The following is a 21,170-nucleotide window of genomic DNA, read 5'->3' on the forward strand; positions in this document are numbered from 1 at the left end:
CCGTACCACATTGGGTGAGGCAGGTTGCAGGAGAGTATGTTCAGTCCATAGATGGAAAGTGAGATTAAAATATATCCAAAATATATTTAACAAAAGGAAAACAACATTTACACGGGACAAGACAAAACCCACGTCCGACTGCTACACCATCTTGGGGCGTAGCAATATGCATTAATGATATGCAGGTCAATCTCTCCTGGCTAAAAGTGGAGGAGAGATTGACTTAATCACTACTTTTATTTATGAGAAGTATTGACATGTTGAATGCACCGAGCTGTCTGTCTAAACTACTGGCACACAGCTCAGACACCCATACATACCCCACAAGACATGCCACCAGAGGTCTGTTTAAACTACTGGCACACAGCTCAGACACCCATCCATACCCCACAAGACATGCCACCAGAGGTCTGTTTAAACTACTGGCACACAGCTCAAACACCCATCCATACCCCACAAGACATGCCAACAGAGGTCTGTTTAAACTACTGGCACACAGCTCAGACACCCATACATACCCCACAAGACATGCCACCAGAGGTCTGTTTAAACTACTGGCACACAGCTCAGACACCCATCCATACCCCACAAGACATGCCACCAGAGGCCTCTTCACAGTCCCCAAGTCCAGAACAGACTATGGGAGGCGCACAGTACTACATAGAGCCATGACTACATGGAACTCTATTCCACATCAAGTAACTGATGCAAGTAAAAATTTGATTTAAAAATCAGATTTGAAAAAACGTGCTCGCGTCTGTGTGCGCGTTTCTCTATGACCTTACCTTCTGGGAGGTTAACTCCTCAGTCAGGTTGTTGTTCTCCTCGTGGAGGCGTGTCAGTTCCTGTTCCTGGCTCTGCAGGCGGAGCTGCAGCTCATTGGTCCTGCTGCCGTTACACTCCGCTGGGGGCGTGGTCTGGGAGGAGGGGGAAGAGCTCTCCGCGCTGCGTCCCCTCCCTGTACCCATTATGTCCCGTAGAGTGGGCCGTTTTGGCCGCAACGACGAACTGCTGCTCCGCCCGAAGTCGAATGTGAACGGAGAACCAATGGAGTCTGGGGGTGAGAGGTCAAGAGGGAGGGATTACTATAGATACAGTGACTGCAGTCTTCCTGCATTTTTCAGTATGTTTTTACAAAAATATAGATTTTAGAGTTTTTCACAAGGACATATACAGGATACTACCCTCTACTACACCATGTCACCAGGACATATACAGGATACTACCCTCCACAACACTATGTCACCAGGACATATACAGGATACTACCCTCCACAACACTATGTCACCAGGACATATACAGGATACTACCCTCTACTACACCATGTCACCAGGACATATACAGGATACTACCCTCCACAACACTATGTCACCAGGACATATACAGGATACTACCCTCCACAACACTATGTCACCAGGACATATACAGGATACTACCCTCTACTACACCATGTCACCAGGACATATACAGGATACTACCCTCCACAACACTATGTCACCAGGACATATACAGGATACTACCCTCCACAACACTATGTCACCAGGACATATACAGGATACTACCCTCCACAACACTATGTCACCAGGACATATACAGGATACTACCCTCCACAACACTATGTCACCAGGACATATACAGGATACTACCCTCCACAACATAACCTTCACTATGTCACCAGGACATATACAGGATACTACCCTCCACAACACTATGTCACCAGGACATATACAGGATACTACCATCCACAACACTATGTCACCAGGACATATACAGGATACTACCCTCCACAACACTATGTCACCAGGACATATACAGGATACTACCCTCCACAACACTATGTCACCAGGACATATACAGGATACTACCCTCTCCAACATAACCTTCACTATGTCACCAGGACATATACAGGATACTACCCTCCACAACATAACCTTCACTATGTCACCAGGACATATACAGGATACTACCCTCCACAACACTATGTCACCAGGACATATACAGGATACTACCCTCCACAACACTATGTCACCAGGACATATACAGGATACTACCCTCCACAACACTATGTCACCAGGACATATACAGGATACTACCATCCACAACATAACCTTCACTCCAAATCAAAACTCCAAACCTACAACCTGATTTTGGACAAAATGAACTGGAAGGATTCCCGACTACCAAAGATTCTTGTTCCCAAGGCCTTTAAAACCCCTCCACCTATCCAGAGGTCATTACAATACAGTACCCCCTGGGTTAATCTCTACTTTGAACTGATGTGCAGCGAGGACACTTTACCTAAAATTAAATAACCTATCTCCAAAATACAACAGCCACAGGACAACTTTGTTTGGACGTCACAAAGGACCAGTCATTCGCCGAAACTGAAGAGATACAGCTTTCTAACCACCTCCTTTTCCACATGGAAAAAAAGACTTGCTAGCTGGGATTTTCTACAAGGAATCTGCCTCCTGAAAAAAGCTTCTCCAAAGCGGGTGTGACACCTGTTGCCTGCTGCTTGGATTCTACCTGGCAATCTGTTCACCATCTCCCCTAGACTTTGGACTGATCGAAATTTTAGGTAGGCTAATTAACTTGTGAAGCTTATTATGTGAGCTTACTCAGAAACGTTTTAATTAACTAGTATAGCCCTATAATTTATTAATTTTAATCTCAGACTTTTATAACCTACTGGACTCAGAGAGAGCTACTCTCTCAAGTTATCTTGTTTGGGGTGAGTGACTCTTTGAACTTACAATAGCCCCAAGTCGTTATATATATTTTTTTTATTGTGCCATTTGCCTCATGACTCCGGCGTGCTTTGTTGAAAATTAACTTGCTAGTTTACCCAACCGTGGGACACTATGTTTGTTCCCACACTCGGGACTCTGACTCTCTATTGGTTAAACAGACTCTTGGCCTCTCATCCTATTCTAACCACCTCTCGCTGGCTTTGTGTTCATGTTACCTGATGAAATTGATGTACAATATGATCTTGTTACCATCTGATGCACATTCAGATGTTATAAATCAGCACTGTAGAGCTCTCCCTGTCCTCTGCCGTGCCCTGATTGTATTACTGCTGATGATATCTGGAAATGTGCATGTACACCCTGGCCCATCTACTGTTGCTAGCCCCTTTTCTGACTGGTGCTCTGATATCACTGATTTCTGCTCTCGTAAAAGCCTGGGTTTTCTGCACGTTAACACTAGAAGCTTATTACCTAAAATGTATGAATTGAAAGTGTGTGTTCTCAGCTCCAATCCAGATGTGTTGGTCATTACTGAGACGTGGTTAAGGAAGAGTGTTTTGAATACTGATGTTCACCTTTCTGGTTATAACCTTTTTCAGCAAGACAGATCTTCCAAAGGTGGTGGAGTGGCAATCATTACCAAGGATCACCTTCAGTGCTTGGTTGTCTCCACCAAGTCTGTCTCCAAACAATTTGATTTGCTGGTTTTAAGTATTAAACTTTCAAATAGCTCTTTGTTGACTGTTGCTGGGTGCTATCATCCTCCATCAGCACCAGCCTGTACCCTACCAGCCCTAAGCTCTCTCCTGGTCCCTTACACTAAGTCTGAATTTGTCCTGCTAGGTGACCTAAACTGGGACATACTTAAACCACCTGACCAAGTCCTAAAGCAACTCCCTAAATCCTTCTCAGATTATTACCAATCCCACAAGGTATGACTCCCAGAAAAGGCTACTCTCCTCGATGTTATCCTTACAAATAATCCTGATAGGTATCAGTCTGGTGTTTTCTGTAATGTCCTTAGTGATCACTGTTTTACAGCCTGTGTTCATAATGGCTGCTCAGTGAAATGACCTGTCCTGATTTGTCATAGACGCTTGCTAAAAAAACTTTAATGAGCAAGTCTACCTTCATGAACTGGCCTCTGTAAATTGGTATATAATCAGCTTGATCTCCTCTTTCGAAGACGCTTGGAAGGCAGCCACGGTTCATCCTTTATTTAAAGGGGGAGATCAAGCTGATCCTAACTGTTATAGGCCTATTTCTATTTTGCCCTGTTTATCAAACGTGTTGGAAAAACTTGTCAATAATCAACTGATTGGCTTTCCTGATGTCTATAGTATTCTCTCGGGTTTGCAATCTGGTTTCCACTCAGGTTATGGATGTGTCACTGCAACCTTAAAGGTCCTCAATGATGTCACCATTGCCCTAGATTTTAAGCAATGTTGTGCTGCTATTTTTACTGACTTGGCCAAAGCTTTTGATACGGTAGACCATTCCATTCTTGTGGGCCGGCTAAGGAGTATTGGTGTCTCTGAGGGGTCTTTGGCCTGGTTTGCTAACTACCTCTCTCAAAGAGTGCAGTGTATAAAGTCAGAAAATCTGCTGTCTCAGCCACTGCCTGTCACCAAGGGAGTACCCCAAGGCTCAATGCTCTTCTCAATTTACATCAACACCACAGCTCAGGCAGTAGGAAGCTCTCTCATCCATTTATATGCTGATGATACAGTCTTATACTCAGCTGGCCCCTCCCTGGATTTTGTGCTAAACGCTCTACAACAAAGCTTTCTTAGTGTCCAACAAGCTTTCTCTGCCCTTAACCTTGTTCTGAACTCCTCTAAAACAAAGGTCATGTCTTTTGGTAAGAAGAATAGCCCTCTCCGCACAGGTGTGATAACTACCTCTGAGGGTTTAGAGCTGGAGGTAGTCCCCTCATACAAGTACTTGGGAGTATGGCTAGAAGAGGTGGTGGTGAGGGTAAGGTAGGGGACAGAGGGTGAGGAGGAGGAAGAGGAGGTGAGGGTAAGGAAGGGGACAGAGGGTGAGGAGGAGGAGGAGGAAGAGGAGGAGGTGAGGGTAAGGAAGGGGACAGAGGGTGAGGAGGAGGAGGAAGAGGAGGAGGAAGAGGAGGAGGAAGAGGTGGTGGTGAGGGTCAGGAAGGGGACAGAGGGTGAGGAGGAGGAGGAGGAGGAGGAGGAAGAGGAGGAAGAGGTGAGGGTAAGGAAGGGGACAGAGGGTGAGGAGGAGGAAGAGGTGAGGGTAAGGAAGGGGACAGAGGGTGAGGAGGAGGAGGAAGAGGAGGAGGAAGAGGTGGTGGTGAGGGTCAGGAAGGGGACAGAGGGGTGAGGAGGAGGAAGAGGAGGAAGAGGTGAGGGTCAGGAAGGGAACAGAGGGTGAGGAGGAGGAAGAGGAGGAAGAGGTGAGGGTAAGGAAGGGGACAGAGGGTGAGGAGGAGGAAGAGGTGGTGGTGAGGGTCAGGAAGGGGACAGAGGGTGAGGAGGAGGAAGAGGAGGAGGAAGAGGTGAGGGTAAGGAAGGGGACAGAGGGTGAGGAGGAGGAGGAAGAGGTGGTGGTGAGGGTCAGGAAGGGGACAGAGGGTGAGGAAGAGGAAGAGGAGGAAGAGGTGAGGGTAAGGAAGGGAACAGAGGGTGAGGAGGAGGAGGAAGAGGAGGAAGAGGAGGAGGAAGAGGTGAGGGTAAGGTAGGGGACAGAGGGTGAGGAAGAGGAGGAGGAAGAGGAGGAGGAAGAGGAGGAGGGAAGAGGAGGAGGAAGAGGAGGAGGAAGAGGTGGTGGTGAGGGTCAGGAAGGGGACAGAGGGTGAGGAGGAGGAGGAGGAGGAAGAGGAGGTGGTGAGGGTAAGGAAGGGAACAGAGGGTGAGGAGGAGGAGGAGGAGGAAGAGGAGGAGGAAGAGGAGGAGGAAGAGGTGGTGGTGAGGGTCAGGAAGGGAACAAAGGGTGAGGAGGAAGAGGAGGAGGAAGAGGTGAGGGTAAGGTAGGGGACAGAGGGTGAGGCGGAGGAGGAAGAGGAGGAGGTGAGGGTCAGGAAGGGGACAGAGGGTGAGGAGGAGGAGGAGGAGGAAGAGGTGAGGGTAAGGTAGGGGACAGAGGGTGAGGAGGAGGAGGAGGAGGAAGAGGAGGAGGAAGAGGAGGAGGAAGAGGAGGAGGAAGAGGAGGAGGAAGAGGAGGAGGAAGAGGTGGTGGTGAGGGTCAGGAAGGGAACAAAGGGTGAGGAGGAAGAGGAGGAGGAAGAGGTGAGGGTAAGGTAGGGGACAGAGGGTGAGGCGGAGGAGGAAGAGGAGGAGGTGAGGGTCAGGAAGGGGACAGAGGGTGAGGAGGAGGAGGAGGTGAGGGTAAGGTAGGGGACAGAGGGTGAGGAGGAGGAGGTGAGGGTCAGGAAGGGGACAAAGGGTGAGGAGGAGGAGGAGGAGGAGGAAGAGGTGGTGGTGAGGGTCACGAAGGGGACAGAGGGTGAGGAGGAGGAGGAAGAGGAGGAGGAAGAGGTGGTGGTGAGGGTCAGGAAGGGGACAGAGGGTGAGGAGGAAGAGGAAGAGGAGGAAGAGGTGGTGGTGAGGGTCAGGAAGGGTGAGGAGGACTCCTACGTCTGTGCCTGTCAGTCTGAGGCTGGATGGGAGGTTTGTGGTCCTGGTTGATGTCCTTGGCTGAGGGAGCGTCCAACATCTCCCACTCATCAGCACTGTTCCCAGTGTAGAAGACAGAGCGTCTGTTCTCTCCTCCTCCTCCTCCTCCTCCTCGAGGCACACGCAGACCTGACATGGAGTTCCTGGTGGACGGACAGAGCAAGGGACACGGTCACCCACGACACACATCCTTAGCAACAGAGAGACTAGGATACGAAGCCAGCGACTAGATCATTTAAAGATATAAAGGAGGAAAGAGTTGGGTAGTGGTTCCTTGGAGTATACTGCATATTACTGTAGTATACTGCATATTACTGTAGTATACTGCATATTACTGTAGTATACTGCATATTACTGTAGTATACTGCATATCACTGTAGTATACTGCATATCACTGTAGTATACTGCATATCACTGTAGTATACTGCATATCACTGTAGTATACTGCATATTACTGTAGTATACTGCATATTACTGTAGTATACTGCATAGTACTGTAGTATACTGCATATTACTGTAGTATACTGCATATTACTGTAGTATACTGCATATTACTGTAGTATACTGCATATTACTGTAGTATAATGCATATTACTGTAGTATAATGCATATTACTGTAGTATAATGCATATTACTGTAGTATACTGCATATTACTGTAGTATACTGCATATTACTGTAGTATACTGCATATCACTGTAGTATACTGCATATCACTGTAGTATACTGCATATTACTGTAGTATACTGCATATTACTGTAGTATACTGCATATTACTGTAGTATACTGCATATTACTGTAGTATACTGCATATCACTGTAGTATAATGCATATTACTGTAGCTCCCTGGAGTATAATGCATATCACTGTAGTATACTGCATATCACTGTAGTATAATGCATATTACTGTAGTATACTGCATATTACTGTAGTATACTGCATATTACTGTAGTATACTGCATATTACTGTAGTATACTGCATATTACTGTAGTATACTGCATATCACTGTAGTATACTGCATATTACTGTAGTATACTGCATATTACTGTAGTATACTGCATATTACTGTAGTATACTGCATATCACTGTAGTATAATGCATATTACTGTAGCTCCCTGGAGTATAAAACATATTACTGTAGTATAATGCATATTACTGTAGCTCCCTGGAGTATAATGCATATTACTGTAGTATACTGCATATTACTGTAGTATACTGCATATTACTGTAGTATAATGCATACTACTGTAGTATACTGCATATTACTGTAGTATACTGCATATTACTGTAGTATACTGCATATTACTGTAGTATAATGCATACTACTGTAGTATACTGCATATTACTGTAGTATACTGCATATCACTGTAGTATAATGCATATTACTGTAGTATAATTCATATTACTGTAGCTCCCTGGAGTATAATACATATTACTGGAGTATAATGCATATTACTGTAGCTCCCTGGAGTATAATGCATATTACTGTAGCTCCCTGGAGTATAATGCATATTACTGTAGCATAATGCATATTACTGTAGCTCCCTGGGTATAATGCATATTACTGTAGCATAATGCATATTACTGTAGCATAATGCATATTACAGTTGCTCCCTGGAGTATAATGCATATTACTGTAGCATAATGCATATTACTGTAGCTCCCTGGGTATAATGCATATTACTGTAGCATAATGCATATTACTGTAGCATAATGCATACTACTGTAGCTCCCTGGAGTATAATGCATATTACTGTAGTATAATACATATTACTGTAGTATAATGCATATTACTGTAGCTCCCAGGAGTATAATGCATATTACTGTAGTATAATGCATATTACTGTAGCTCCCTGGGTATAATGCATATTACTGTAGTATAATGCATATTACTGTAGTATAATGCATATTACTGTAGCTCCCTGGAGTATAATGCATATTACTGTAGCTCACTGGAGTATAATGCATATTACTGTAGTATAATGCATATTACTGTAGCTCCCTGGGTATAATGCATATTACTGTAGTATAATGCATATTACTGTAGTATAATGTATATTACTGTAGCTCCCTGGAGTATAATGCATATTACTGTAGTATAATGCATATTACTGTAGTATAATGCATACTACTGTAGTATAATGCATATTACTGTAGTATAATGTATATTACAGTAGCTCCCTGGAGTATAATGCATATTACTGTAGCATAATGCATATTACTGTAGTATAATGCATATTATTGTAGCTCCCTGTAGTATAATTTATATTACTGTAGCTCCCTGGAGTATAATGCATATTACTGTAGTATAATACATATTACTGTAGCTCCCTGGAGTATAATGCATATTACTGTAGTATAATGCATATTACTGTAGTATAATGCATATTACTGTAGCTCCCTGGAGTATAATGCATATTACTGTAGCATAATACATACTACTGAAGCTCCCTGGAGTATAATGCATATTACTGTAGTATAATGCATATTACTGTAGCATAATGCATATTACTGTAGCATAATGCATATTACTGTAGCATAATGCATATTACTGTAGCTCCCTGGAGTGTAATGCATACTACTGTAGTATAATGCATATTACTGTAGCTCCTTGGAGTATAATGTATATTACTGTAGCATAATGCATATTACTGTAGTATAATGCATATTACTGTAGCTCCCTGGAGCATAACACATATTACTGTAGTATAATGCATATTACTGTAGTATAATGCATATTACTGTAGCTCCCTGGAGTATAATGCATACTACTGTAGTATAATGCATATTACTGTAGTATAATGCATATTACTGTAGTATGATGCATATTACTGTAGCTCCCTGGAGTATAATGCATATTACTGTAGTATAATGCATATTACTGTAGCTCCCTGGAGTATAATGCATACTACTGTAGTATAATGCATATTACTGTAGTATAATGCATATTACTGTAGCATAATGCATATTACTGTAGCTCCCTGGAGTATAATGCATATTACTGTAGTATAATGCATATTACTGTAGCTCCCTGGAGCATAACACATATTACTGTAGTATAATGCATATTACTGTAGTATAATGCATATTACTGTAGTATGATGCATATTACTGTAGCTCCCTGGAGTATAATGCATATTACTGTAGCATAATTTATATTCCTGTAGCTCCTTGGAGTATAATGCATATTACTGTAGTATGATGCATATTACTGTAGCTCCCTGTAGTATAATTTATATTACTGTAGCTCCCGGGAGTATAATGCATATTACTGTAGCATAATGCATATTACTGTAGCATAATGTATATTCCTGTAGCTCCTTGGAGTATAATGCATATTACTGTAGTATGATGCATATTACTGTAGCTCCCTGTAGTATAATTTATATTCCTGTAGCTCCTTGGAGTATAATGCATATTACTGTAGTATGATGCATATTACTGTAGCTCCCTGTAGTATAATTTATATTACTGTAGCTCCCTGGAGTATAATGCATATTACTGTAGCATAATGCATATTACTGTAGCATAATGTATATTCCTGTAGCTCCTTGGAGTATAATGCATATTACTGTAGTATAATGTATATTACTGTAGTATAATGCATATTACTGTAGCTCCCTGGAGTATAATGCATATTACTGTAGTATAATGCATATTACTGTAGCTCCCTGGAGTATAATGCATATTACTGTAGTATAATGCATATTACTGTAGCATAATGCATATGACTGTAGCTCCCTGGAGTGTAATGCATACTACTGTAGTATAATGCATATTACTGTAGCTCCCAGGAGTATAATGCATATTACTGTAGCATAATGCATATTACTGTAGCTCCCTGAAGTATAATGCATATTACTGTAGCATAATGCATATGACTGTAGCTCCCTGGATTGTAATGCATACTACTGTAGTATAATGCATATTACTGTAGTATAATGCATATTACTGTAGCATAATGCATATTACTGTAGTATGATGCATATTACTGTAGTATGATGCATATTACTGTAGTATAATGCATATTACTGTAGCTCCCTGGAGTATAATGCATATTACTGTAGCTCCCTGGAGTATAATGCATATACAGTTGAAGTCGGAAGTTTACATACACTTAGGTTGGAGTCATCAAAACACGTTTTTCAACCACTCCACAAATTTCTTGTTAACAAACTATAGTTTTGGCAAGTCCGTTAGGACATCTACTTTGTGCATGACACAAGTAATTTTTCCAACAATTGTTTACAGACAGAATATTTCACTGCATCACAATTCCAGTGGGTCAGAAGTAGAGGTCGACCGATTAATCGGAATGGCCAATTTCAAGTTTTCATAACAATCAGTAATCGGTATTTTTGGACACCGATTTGCCGATTTTTTACAATTTAACTGGGCAAGTCAGTTAAGAACACATTCTTATTTTCAATGACAGCCTAGGAATGGTGGGTTAACTGCCTTGTTCAGGGGCAGAACGACAGATTTTTACCTTGTCAGCTCGGGGATTCGTTTTTTGCAACCTTCCGGTTACTAGTCCAACACTCTAACCACCTGCCTTACATTGCACTCCACGAGGAGCCTGCGTGGCAGGCTGACTACCTGTTACGCGAGGGCAGCAAGAAGCCGAGGTAAGTTGCTAGCTAGCATTAAACTTATCTTATAAAAAAACAATCTTAACAATCACTAGTTAACTAGTTTTGGCCGCCTGGCTCATTGCGAACTGTGTGAAGTCCATTTATTCCTAACAAAGGCCGTAATTAATTATGACATAACATTGAAGGTTGTACAATCTAAACAGCAATATTTAGACTTAGGGATGCCGTCCGTTAGATAAAATACAGAACGGTTCCGTATTTCACTGAAAGAATAAACGTTTTGTTTTCGAAATGAAAGTTTCCGGATTCAACCATTTTAATGACCAAAGGCTCGTATTTCTGTCTGTTATTATGTCGTAATGATTTGATAGAGCAGTCTGACTGAGCAATGGTAGGCACCAGCAGGCTCGTAAGCATTCATTCAAACAGCACTTTCGTGCGTTTGCCAGCAGCTCTTACCAATGCTTCAAGCACTGTGCTGTTTATGACTTCAAGCCTATCAACTCCCGAGATGAGGCTGGTGTAACCGATGTGAAATGGCTAGCTAGTTAGCCGGGTGCACGCTAATAGCATTTCAAACGTCACTCGCTCTGAGACTTGGAGTAGTTGTTTCCCCTTGCTCTACATGGGTAACGCTGCTTCGAGGGTGGCTGTTGTCGATGTGTTCCAGGTTCGAGCCCAGGTAGGAGCGAGGAGAGGGACGGAAGCTATACTGTTACACTGGCAATACTAAAGTGCCTATAAGAACATCCAATAGTAAAGGTATATGAAATTCAAATGGTACAGAGAGAAATAGTCCTATAATTCCTATAATTACTACAACCTAAAACTTCTTAACTGGGAATATTGAAGACTCATGTTAAAAGGAACCACCAGCTTTCATATGTTCTCATGTTCTGAGCAAGGAACTTAAACATTAGCTTTCTTACATGGCACATATTGCACTTTTACTTTCTTCTCCAACAATTTGTTTTTGCATTATTTAAACCAAATTTAACATGTTTCATTATTTATTTGAGGCCAAATACTTTTTATTGATGTATTAAATTAAGTTAAAATAAGTTTTCAGTGTTCATTCAAAATTGTTGTAATTGTCATTATTACAAATTGAAAAAAAAAATAATAAAAATGTTTTATTTAACTGCCGATTAATCGGTATCGGCTTTTTTGGCCCGTCAATAATCGGCATCGAAATATCATAATCGGTCGACCTCTAGTCAGAAGTTTACATACACTAAGTTGACTGTGCCTTTAAACAGCTTGGAAAATTCCAGAAAATTATGTCATGGCTTTAGAAGCTTCTGATAGGCTAATTGACAACATTGAGTCAATTGGAGGTGTACCTGTGGATGTATTTCAAGGCCTGTCTTCAAACTCAGTGCTTCTGCTTGACATCATGGGGAAATCAAAAGAAATCAGCGAAGACCTGAGAAAAAACATTGTAGACCTCCACAAGTCTGGTTCATCCTTGGGAGCAATTTCCAAATGCCTGAAGGTACCACGTTCATCTGTACAAACAATAGTACACAAGTATAAACACCATGGGACCACGCAGCCGTCATACCGCTCAGGAAGGAGACGCGTTCTGTCTCCTAGAGATGAACGTACTTTGGTGCGAAAAGTGCAAATCAATCCCAGAACTGCAGCAAAGGACCTTGTGAAGATGCTCGAGGAAACAGGTACAAAGTATCTATATCCACAGTAAAACGAGTCCTATATTGACATAACCTGAAAGGCCGCTCAGCAAGGAAGAAGCCACTGCTCCAAAACTGCCATAAAAAAGCCAGACTACGGTTTGCAACTGCACATGGGGACAAAGATCGTACCTTTTGGAGAAATGTCCTCTGGTCTGATGAAACATAAATAGAACTGTTTGGCCATAATGACCATCGTTATGTTTGGAGGAAAAAGGGGGAGGCTTGCAAGCCGAAGAACACCATCCCAACCGTGAAGCACGGGGGTGGCAGCATCATGATGTGGGGGGTGCTTTGCTGCAGGAGGGACTGGTGCACTTCACAAAATAGATGGCATCATGAGGAGGGAAATGATGTGGATACATTGAAGCAACATCTCAAGACATCAGTCAGGAAGTTAAAGCTTGGTCTCAAATGGGTCTTCCAAATGGTCAATGACCCCAAGCATACTTCCAAAGTGTGGTAAAATGGCTTAAGGACAACAAAGTCAAAGTATTGGAGAGGTCATCACAAAGCCCTGACCTCAACCCTATGGAACATTTTTGAGCAGAACTGAAAAAGTGTGTGCGAGCAAGGAAGCCTACAAACCTGACTCAGTTCCACCAGCTCTGTCAGGAGGAATGGGCCACAATTCACCCAACTTATTGTGGGAAGCTTGTGGAAGGCAACCCGAAACATTTGACCCAAGTAAAAACAATTTAAAGGCAATAATACCAAATACTAATTGAGTGTATGTAAACTTCTGACCTACTGGGAATGTAATGAAAGAAATTAAAGCTGAAATAAATCCTTCTCTCTACTATTATTCTGACATTTCACATTCTTAAAATAAATTGGTGATCCTAACTGACCTAAAACAGCGATTAAAATGACAGGAATTGTGAAAAACTGAGTTTAAATGTATTTGGCTAAGGCGTATGTAAACTTCCGACTTCAGCTGTACTTTCCTGATGTATGATGTGCATGTTTCTGGAGATTTCTAATGTTTCTTTAGACTAAAAAGGACAAACAACCAGTGAATTTCAATGAAAGTATGCGAGGCCTCTGGACTCTGGCCTTGAGTGATATTAGGGACAGGACTATGATAACGTCTTCTTCTGATGATATTAGGCAACTACCTCATCCCCATATTGTTGTTTTTTGCTCCTTTGCCCCCCCCCCCAGTATCTCTACTTGCACATTCATCTTCCACACATCTATCACTCCAGTGTTTAATTGCTAAATTGTAATTATTTCACCACCATGGTCTATTTATTGCCTTACCTCTCTAATCTTACTTCATTTGCACACACTGTATATAGACTTTTCTACTGTATTACTGACTGTACTTTTGTTTATGTGTAACTCTGTGTTGTTGTTTTTCCTCGCACTGCTTTGCTTTATCTTGGCCAGGTCACAGTTGTAAATGAGAACTTGTTCTCAACTGGCCTACCTGGTTAAATAAAATGGAATTCTCGAATAAAAAATTAAATAGAGAACTATGATAATGTGTTATTCTGATGATATTAGAGAGAGAGAACTACGATAACGTGTTACTGAGATAACTCTTGTCTTCCACTGGTGGAGATTGAGGATTTCTGGGCTCTGAAGGTTTTGTGAAGTTTCACCCACATGGTGTCTGACCATTTCCTCTCAGTATTTTCACACCTATGATAGGTGAAGCTTGCATTTCTGCTTTCTCAACCTGACGTTATAAAGACCAGTTAGTGTGTCAGACTTCCCAAAATAGTACATCGGAAACTTCCCCTAGAATTTCTTGTTAAATCGCTCTTGGAATGTTACTCAGAATTGTGATTTCCATTTGACCTCTCCATACTCCAACCCAGCCGTGAGTTCTGGCATTCTGGAACATGACATCATCCAAGCAGCAGATGTTTTCCAAAGGAGAGACTAAGGCTGTTAAGTAGAGCAGAGCAGCCATATTGTTCATAAAACACACACTAACTGTAGGATCACACAACTAAGTTGGTCTCTACCCTCGGCACTGTTGTCAGACCTCATCTTACACCACTTAAAGAGATGGAGTTAGTGCCACATCAATCTCTCTCCAAGAGGAAGTTTTTGACAGGCAGATAAGAACACCAGTCATACCAGTTTCAACTGGCACTGAATACAATGGGCTGAAAGTAAGTAGCTACTTCCCCTTTAATAACCTGAAAGTCGAGGCCAGAAGCTACTTCCCCTTTAATAACCTGAAAGTATAGGTTAGTAGCTACTGTCCCTTTAACCTGTCAAGGTATAGGGGGCAGTATTTTCACTTTCGGATGAAAAGCGTGCCCAGAGTAAACGGCCTAATACTTGGGCCCAGAGTCAAATATTTGCATATTATTAGTAGATGTGGATAGAAAACACTCTGAAGTTTCTAAAACTGTTTGAATGGTGTCTGTGAGTATAACAGAACTCATATGGCAGGCAAAAACCTGAGAAAAATACAACCAGGAAGTGAAAATCTGGTGCCTGTAGTTTTTTCAAGTCATTGCCAATCAAACACACAGTGAGTTAGGGTTCATTTTGCACTTCATTTTGCACTTCCTAAGGCTTCCACTAGATGTCAACAGTCTTTAGAAAGTTGTTTGAGGCGTCTATGATGAACAGAGACCGAACAAGAATTGTAATTACTTCTCCACTACGGCCTATTTATTGCCTCACCTCCCTAATCTAAGGCTTCCACTAGATGTCAACAGTCTTTAGAAAGTTGTTTGAGGCGTCTATGATGAACAGAGACCGAACAAGAAGGCTGGGAAGTTGGTGACCGAGGGAAGGACATCAGTTCATTGGCGCGCTTTCACGTGAGTGGTAGCTGTGTTCCAAAACGTTTTTCAAGACAATGGAATCGTCCGGTTGGAATATTACTGAATTTTCACATTCTAAAGGCCCTAAAGATTGATGCTTTACAACGTTTGACATGTTTGAACGAACATAAACAGAACTTTTTTTGACTTTTCATCGTGACATTTTCCTCGCGCGTCCTACATTTTGAGTAGCTTACTGAACGTGCAAACAACGTGGAGTTATTTGGACATAAATTATTAACTTAATCGAACAAAACAACATTTATTGTGGACCTGGGATTCCTGGAAGTGCCTTCTGATGAAGATTATTAAAGGTAAGTGAATATTTCTAATGCTATTTATGCATTTAGATGACTCCAAAATGGCGGGTATCTGGAATGCCTGATGTATTTTTCTGAGCGCAGTACTCAGATTATTGCAGTGTCCTTATCACAGCCCTTACACCAGACCCAGTCCTTACCACAGTCCTCACACCAGACCCAGTCCTTACACCAGACCCAGCCCTTACACCAGACCCAGTCCTTACCACAGCCCTTACACCAGACCCAGTCCTTACCACAGTCCTTACACCAGACCCAGTCCTTACCACAGTCCTCACACCAGACCCAGTCCTTACCACAGTCCTCACACCAGACCCAGTCCTTACCACAGCCCTTACACCAGACCCAGTCCTTACCACAGCCCTTACACCAGACCCAGTCCTTACCACAGCCCTTACACCAGACCCAGTCCTTACCACAGCCCTTACACCAGACCCAGTCCTTACCACAGCCCTTACACCAGACCCAGTCCTTACCACAGCCCTTACACCAGACCCAGTCCTTACCACAGCCCTTACACCAGACCCAGTCCTTACCACAGCCCTTACACCAGACCCAGTCCTTACCACAGCCCTTACACCAGACCCAGTCCTTACCACAGTCCTCACACCAGACCCAGTCCTTACCACAGCCCTTACACCAGACCCAGTCCTTACCACAGCCCTTACACCAGACCCAGTCCTTACCACAGCCCTTACACCAGACCCAGTCCTTACCACAGCCCTTACACCAGACCCAGTCCTTACCACAGCCCTTACACCAGACCCAGTCCTTACCACAGCCCTTACACCAGACCCAGTCCTTACCACAGCCCTTACACCAGACCCAGTCCTTACCACAGCCCTTACACCAGACCCAGTCCTTACCACAGCCCTTACACCAGACCCAGTCCTTACCACATCCCTCACACCAGACCCAGTCCTTACCACAGCCCTTACACCAGACCCAGTCCTTACCACAGCCCTTACACCAGACCCAGTCCTTACCACAGCCCTCACACCAGACCCAGTCCTTACCACAGCCCTCACACCAGACCCAGTCCTTACCACAGCCCTTACACCAGACCCAGTCCTTACCACAGCCCTTACACCAGACCCAGTCCTTACCACAGCCCTTACACCAGACCCAGTCCTCACACCAGACCCAGTCCTCACACCAGACCCAGTCCTCACACCAGACCCAGTCCTTACCACAGCCCTTACACCAGACCCAGTCCTTACCACAGCCCTTACACCAGACCCAGTCCTTACCACAGCCCTCACACCAGACCCAGTCCTTACCACAGCCCTCACACCAGACCCAGTCCTTACCACAGCCCTTACACCAGACCCAGTCCATACCACAGCCCTTACACCAGACCCAGTCCTTACCACTAGAGGTCGAGCGATTATGATTTTTCAACGCCGATACCCATTATTAGAGGACCAAAAAAATACAATTTATATATATATATTCAGTATTGTTGTAATTGGCATTATTACAAATATATTGTAACAATTGTAATAATGACAATTACAACAATACTGAATGAACACTTATTTTAACTTAATATAATACATCAATAAAATCGATTTAGCCTCAAATAAATAATGAAACATGTTCAATTTGGTTTAAATAATGTAAAAACAATGTGTTGGAGAAGGAAGTAAAAGTGCAATATGTGCCATGTAAAAAGCTGAAGTTTAAGTTCCTTGCTCAGAACATGAGAACATATGAAAGCTGGTGGTTCCTTTTAACATGAGTCTTCAATATTCCCAGGTAAGAAGTTTTAGGTTGTAGTTATTATAGGAATTATTGGACTATTTCTCTCTGTACCATTTGTATTTCATATACCTTTGACTATTGGATGTTCTTATAGGCACTATAGTATTGCCAGTGTAACAATATAGCTTCCGTCCCTCTCCTCGCTCCTACCTGGGCTTGAACCAGGAACACATCGACAACAGCCACCCTCGAAGCATCGTTACCCATGCAGAGCAAGTGACGTTTGAAACGCTATTAGCGTGCACCCCGCTAACTAGCTAGCCATTTCACATCGGTTACACCAGCCTCATCTCGGGAGTTGATAGGCTTGAAGTCATAAACAGCTCAATACTTGAAGCATTGTGAAGAGCTGCTGGCAAACGCAGGAAAGTGCTGTTTGAATGAATGCTTACGAGCCTGCTGCTGCCTACCATCGCTCAGTCAGACTGCTCTATCAAATCATAGACTTAATTATAACATAATAACACACAGAAATACAAGCCTTTGGTCATTAACCTGTCTGGGCTAGGGGGCAGTATTGAGAATTTTGGAAAAAATATGTTCCCATTTTTAACTGCCTCCTACACCAACTCAGAAGCTAGAATATGCATATTATTGTTCAGGTTTGGATAGAAAACACTCTGAATTTTCTAAAACTGTTTGAATGGTGTCTGTGAGTATAACAGAACTCCTATGGCAGGCAAAAACCTGACAAGGTTTCAAGCAGGAAGTACCCTGTCTGACAAGGAGTCGTGCGTCTTGCATCTTTTTATTGAAAAGTAAGGATCTTAGCTGTAACGTGACAATTCCCAGGGCTCCAATAGGCTCTCAGAACCCGCGAAAAACCTGAAGGTTTACGAGGGAGCCTCAGGCTGAAACACATTATCACCTTTTGTAAGTGGCTGCTCCGAGGACCTTTGAATGAGGCGCGTGCACGAGTCGCTTCTGAGGAGAAATTTTATTCGGCTGTTTAGGCTCAATGCATACTCCCGGTCGGAATATTATCACTAATCTACGAGTTAAATGGCATAAAAATTGGTTTTAAACAGCGGTTGACATGCTTCGAAGTACGGTAATGGAATATTTAGACATTTTTGACACGCCAATGCGCCATGCGCGGGACCGTGAAGAAGCATTCTAGAACTCACGAACAAAACGTCGCTGTTTGGATATAACGATGGATTATTTGGGACCAAACCAACATTTGTTATTGAAGTAGAAGTCCTGGCAGTGTATTCTGATGAAGAACAAGCAAGGTAAGAACATTTTTCTTATAGGAAATGTGATTTTGGTGGAGGCTGACCTGGGTGGGTATCTAAATAGCTAGCCCTGTAATGCCGGGCTATGTACTTAGATTATTGCAAAATGTGCTTCATCCGAAAAGCTATTTTAAAATCGGACATATCGAGTGCATAGAGGAGTAATGTATCTATAATTCTTTAAATAATTGTTATGCTTTTTGTGAACGTTTATCGTGAGTAATTTAGCAAACTGTTAGTAAATTCAACGGAAGTTTGCGGGGGTTATGCTTTTTCTGAACGTCACATGCTAATGCAAAAAGCTGTTTTTTGATATAAATATGAACTTGATTGAACAGACATGCATGTATTGTATAACACAATGTCCTAGGTGTGTCATCTGATGAAGATCATCAAAGGTTAGTGCTGCATTTAGCTGTGGTTTGGGTTTATGTGACATGATATGCTAGCTTGAAAAATGGCTGTCTGATTTTTTCTGGCTGGGCACTCTGCTGACAATCTAATGTTTTGCTTTCGTTGTAAAGCCTTTTTGAAATCGGACAGTGGGGTTAGATTAACGAGATTCTTGTCTTTAAATAGCTGTAAAATAGTCATATGTTTGAGAAATTGAAGTAATAGTATTTCTAACGATTCAAAAATCGCGCCACTGGAATTTCAGTAGCTGTTACGTAGGTGGGACGAAATCGTCCCACATACCCCAGAGAGGTTTTAATATGGTCAAATCTGGAAACTATCACGTTTATTCTTTCAGTGAAATACATAACCATTCCGTATTTATCTAACGGGTGGCATCCCTAAGTCTAAATATTGCTGTTACATTGTACAACCTTCAATGTTATGTCATAATTACGTAAAATTCTGGAAAATTTGTTTGCAACGAGCCAGGCGGCCCAAACTGCTGCATATACCCCGACTCTGTTTGTAAGAGAAGTGACACATTTTCCCTAGTTAAAATAAATTCATGTTAGCAGGCAATACTAACTAAATATGCAGGTTTAAAAATATATACTTGTGTATTGATTTTAAAGAAAGGCATTGATGTTTATGGTTAGGTACATTGGTGCAATGACAGCGCTTTTTTCGCGGATGCGCTCGTTAAATCACCGTTTGGCGAAGTAGGCTGTGATTCGATAATAAATGAACAGGCACTGCATTGATTATATGCAACGCAGGACACGTTAGATAAACTAGTAATATCATCAACCATGTGTAGTTAACTAGTGATTATGTTAAGATTGATAGTTTTTTATAAGTCTAATGCTAGCTAGCAACTTACCTTGGCTTCTTGCTGCCCTCGCGTAACAGGTAGTCAGCCTGCCATGCAGGCTCCTCGTGGAGTGCAATGTAATTGTCCATAATCGGTGTCCAAAAATGCCGATTACCGATTGTTATGAAAACTTGAAATCGGCCCTTCCGATTAATCGGTCGACCTCTACTTACCACAGCCCTTACACCAGACCTCACCTGATCTCTGAGCTCCAGTGACCCAGCTTGCTGGAGAAGTTGAGGGTGTTGGGGGGGTGGTGGGAGGGGCCTCGTGCCGATTGGACACCCACCAGTCCGTCTGTGTCCGTTTCCATAGCGAAGTCGCTGCGTACCCTCTCCATGCTGTCACTGTGACTGGGCTTCTCAAACACAAAGACATCTGAAACACAGCAGAGAGACAGTCGGTTACTACCCACAGACACTGACCCCAACACTGTATTTACTGTCTGTAGTCTGTTACTACCCACAGACACTGACCCCAACACTGTATTTACTGTCTGTAGTCTGTTACGACCCACAGACACTGACCCCAACACTGTATTTACTGTCTGTAGTCTGTTACGACCCACAGACACTGACCCCAACACTGTATTTACTGTCTGTAGTCTGTTACTACCCACAGACACTGACCCCAACACTGTATTTACTGTCTGTAGTCTGTTACGACCCACAGACACTGACCCCAACACTGTATTTACTGTCTGTAGTCTGTTACTACCCACAGACACTGACCCCGACACTGTATTTACTGTCTGTAGTCTGTTACTACCCACAGACACTGACCCCAACACTGTATTTACTGTCTGTTACGACCCACAGACACCGACCCCAACACTGTATTTACTGTCTGTAGTCTGTTACTACCCACAGACACTGACCCCAACACTGTATTTACTGTCTGTTACTACCCACAGACACTGACCCCAACACTGTATTTACTGTCTGTTACGACCCACAGACACTGACCCCAACACTGTATTTACTGTCTGCAGTGTGAACAGCCACAGCTCTGACCCTATAATTACTGTCTGTCCCCAGCGTAAGGGTGTAGTCCCTGTATCTTTGTCCCCAGCGTAAGGGTGTAGTCCCTGTATCTTTGTCCCCAGCGTAA

General features: G+C 42.7%; 1 protein-coding gene across 1 annotated transcript in view; it reads right to left on the bottom strand.

Moving 5' to 3' along the window:
- The window catches only part of tbc1d2b (TBC1 domain family, member 2B), a 92,530-nt gene that overhangs the window by 64,847 nt on the left and 6,513 nt on the right, over positions 1 to 21,170 (bottom strand). The window contains exons 3-5 of the mRNA XM_029751995.1: positions 20,258 to 20,438; positions 6,353 to 6,534; positions 786 to 1,054 (exon numbers count right to left, since the gene is read on the bottom strand). Coding sequence (XP_029607855.1) covers positions 786 to 1,054; positions 6,353 to 6,534; positions 20,258 to 20,438 — 632 coding nt within the window. The remainder of the gene's footprint in view (positions 1 to 785; positions 1,055 to 6,352; positions 6,535 to 20,257; positions 20,439 to 21,170) is intronic.

This window comes from Salmo trutta, chromosome 4, assembly GCF_901001165.1.
Source record: "Salmo trutta chromosome 4, fSalTru1.1, whole genome shotgun sequence".
NCBI classification, from domain to species: domain Eukaryota; kingdom Metazoa; phylum Chordata; class Actinopteri; order Salmoniformes; family Salmonidae; genus Salmo; species Salmo trutta.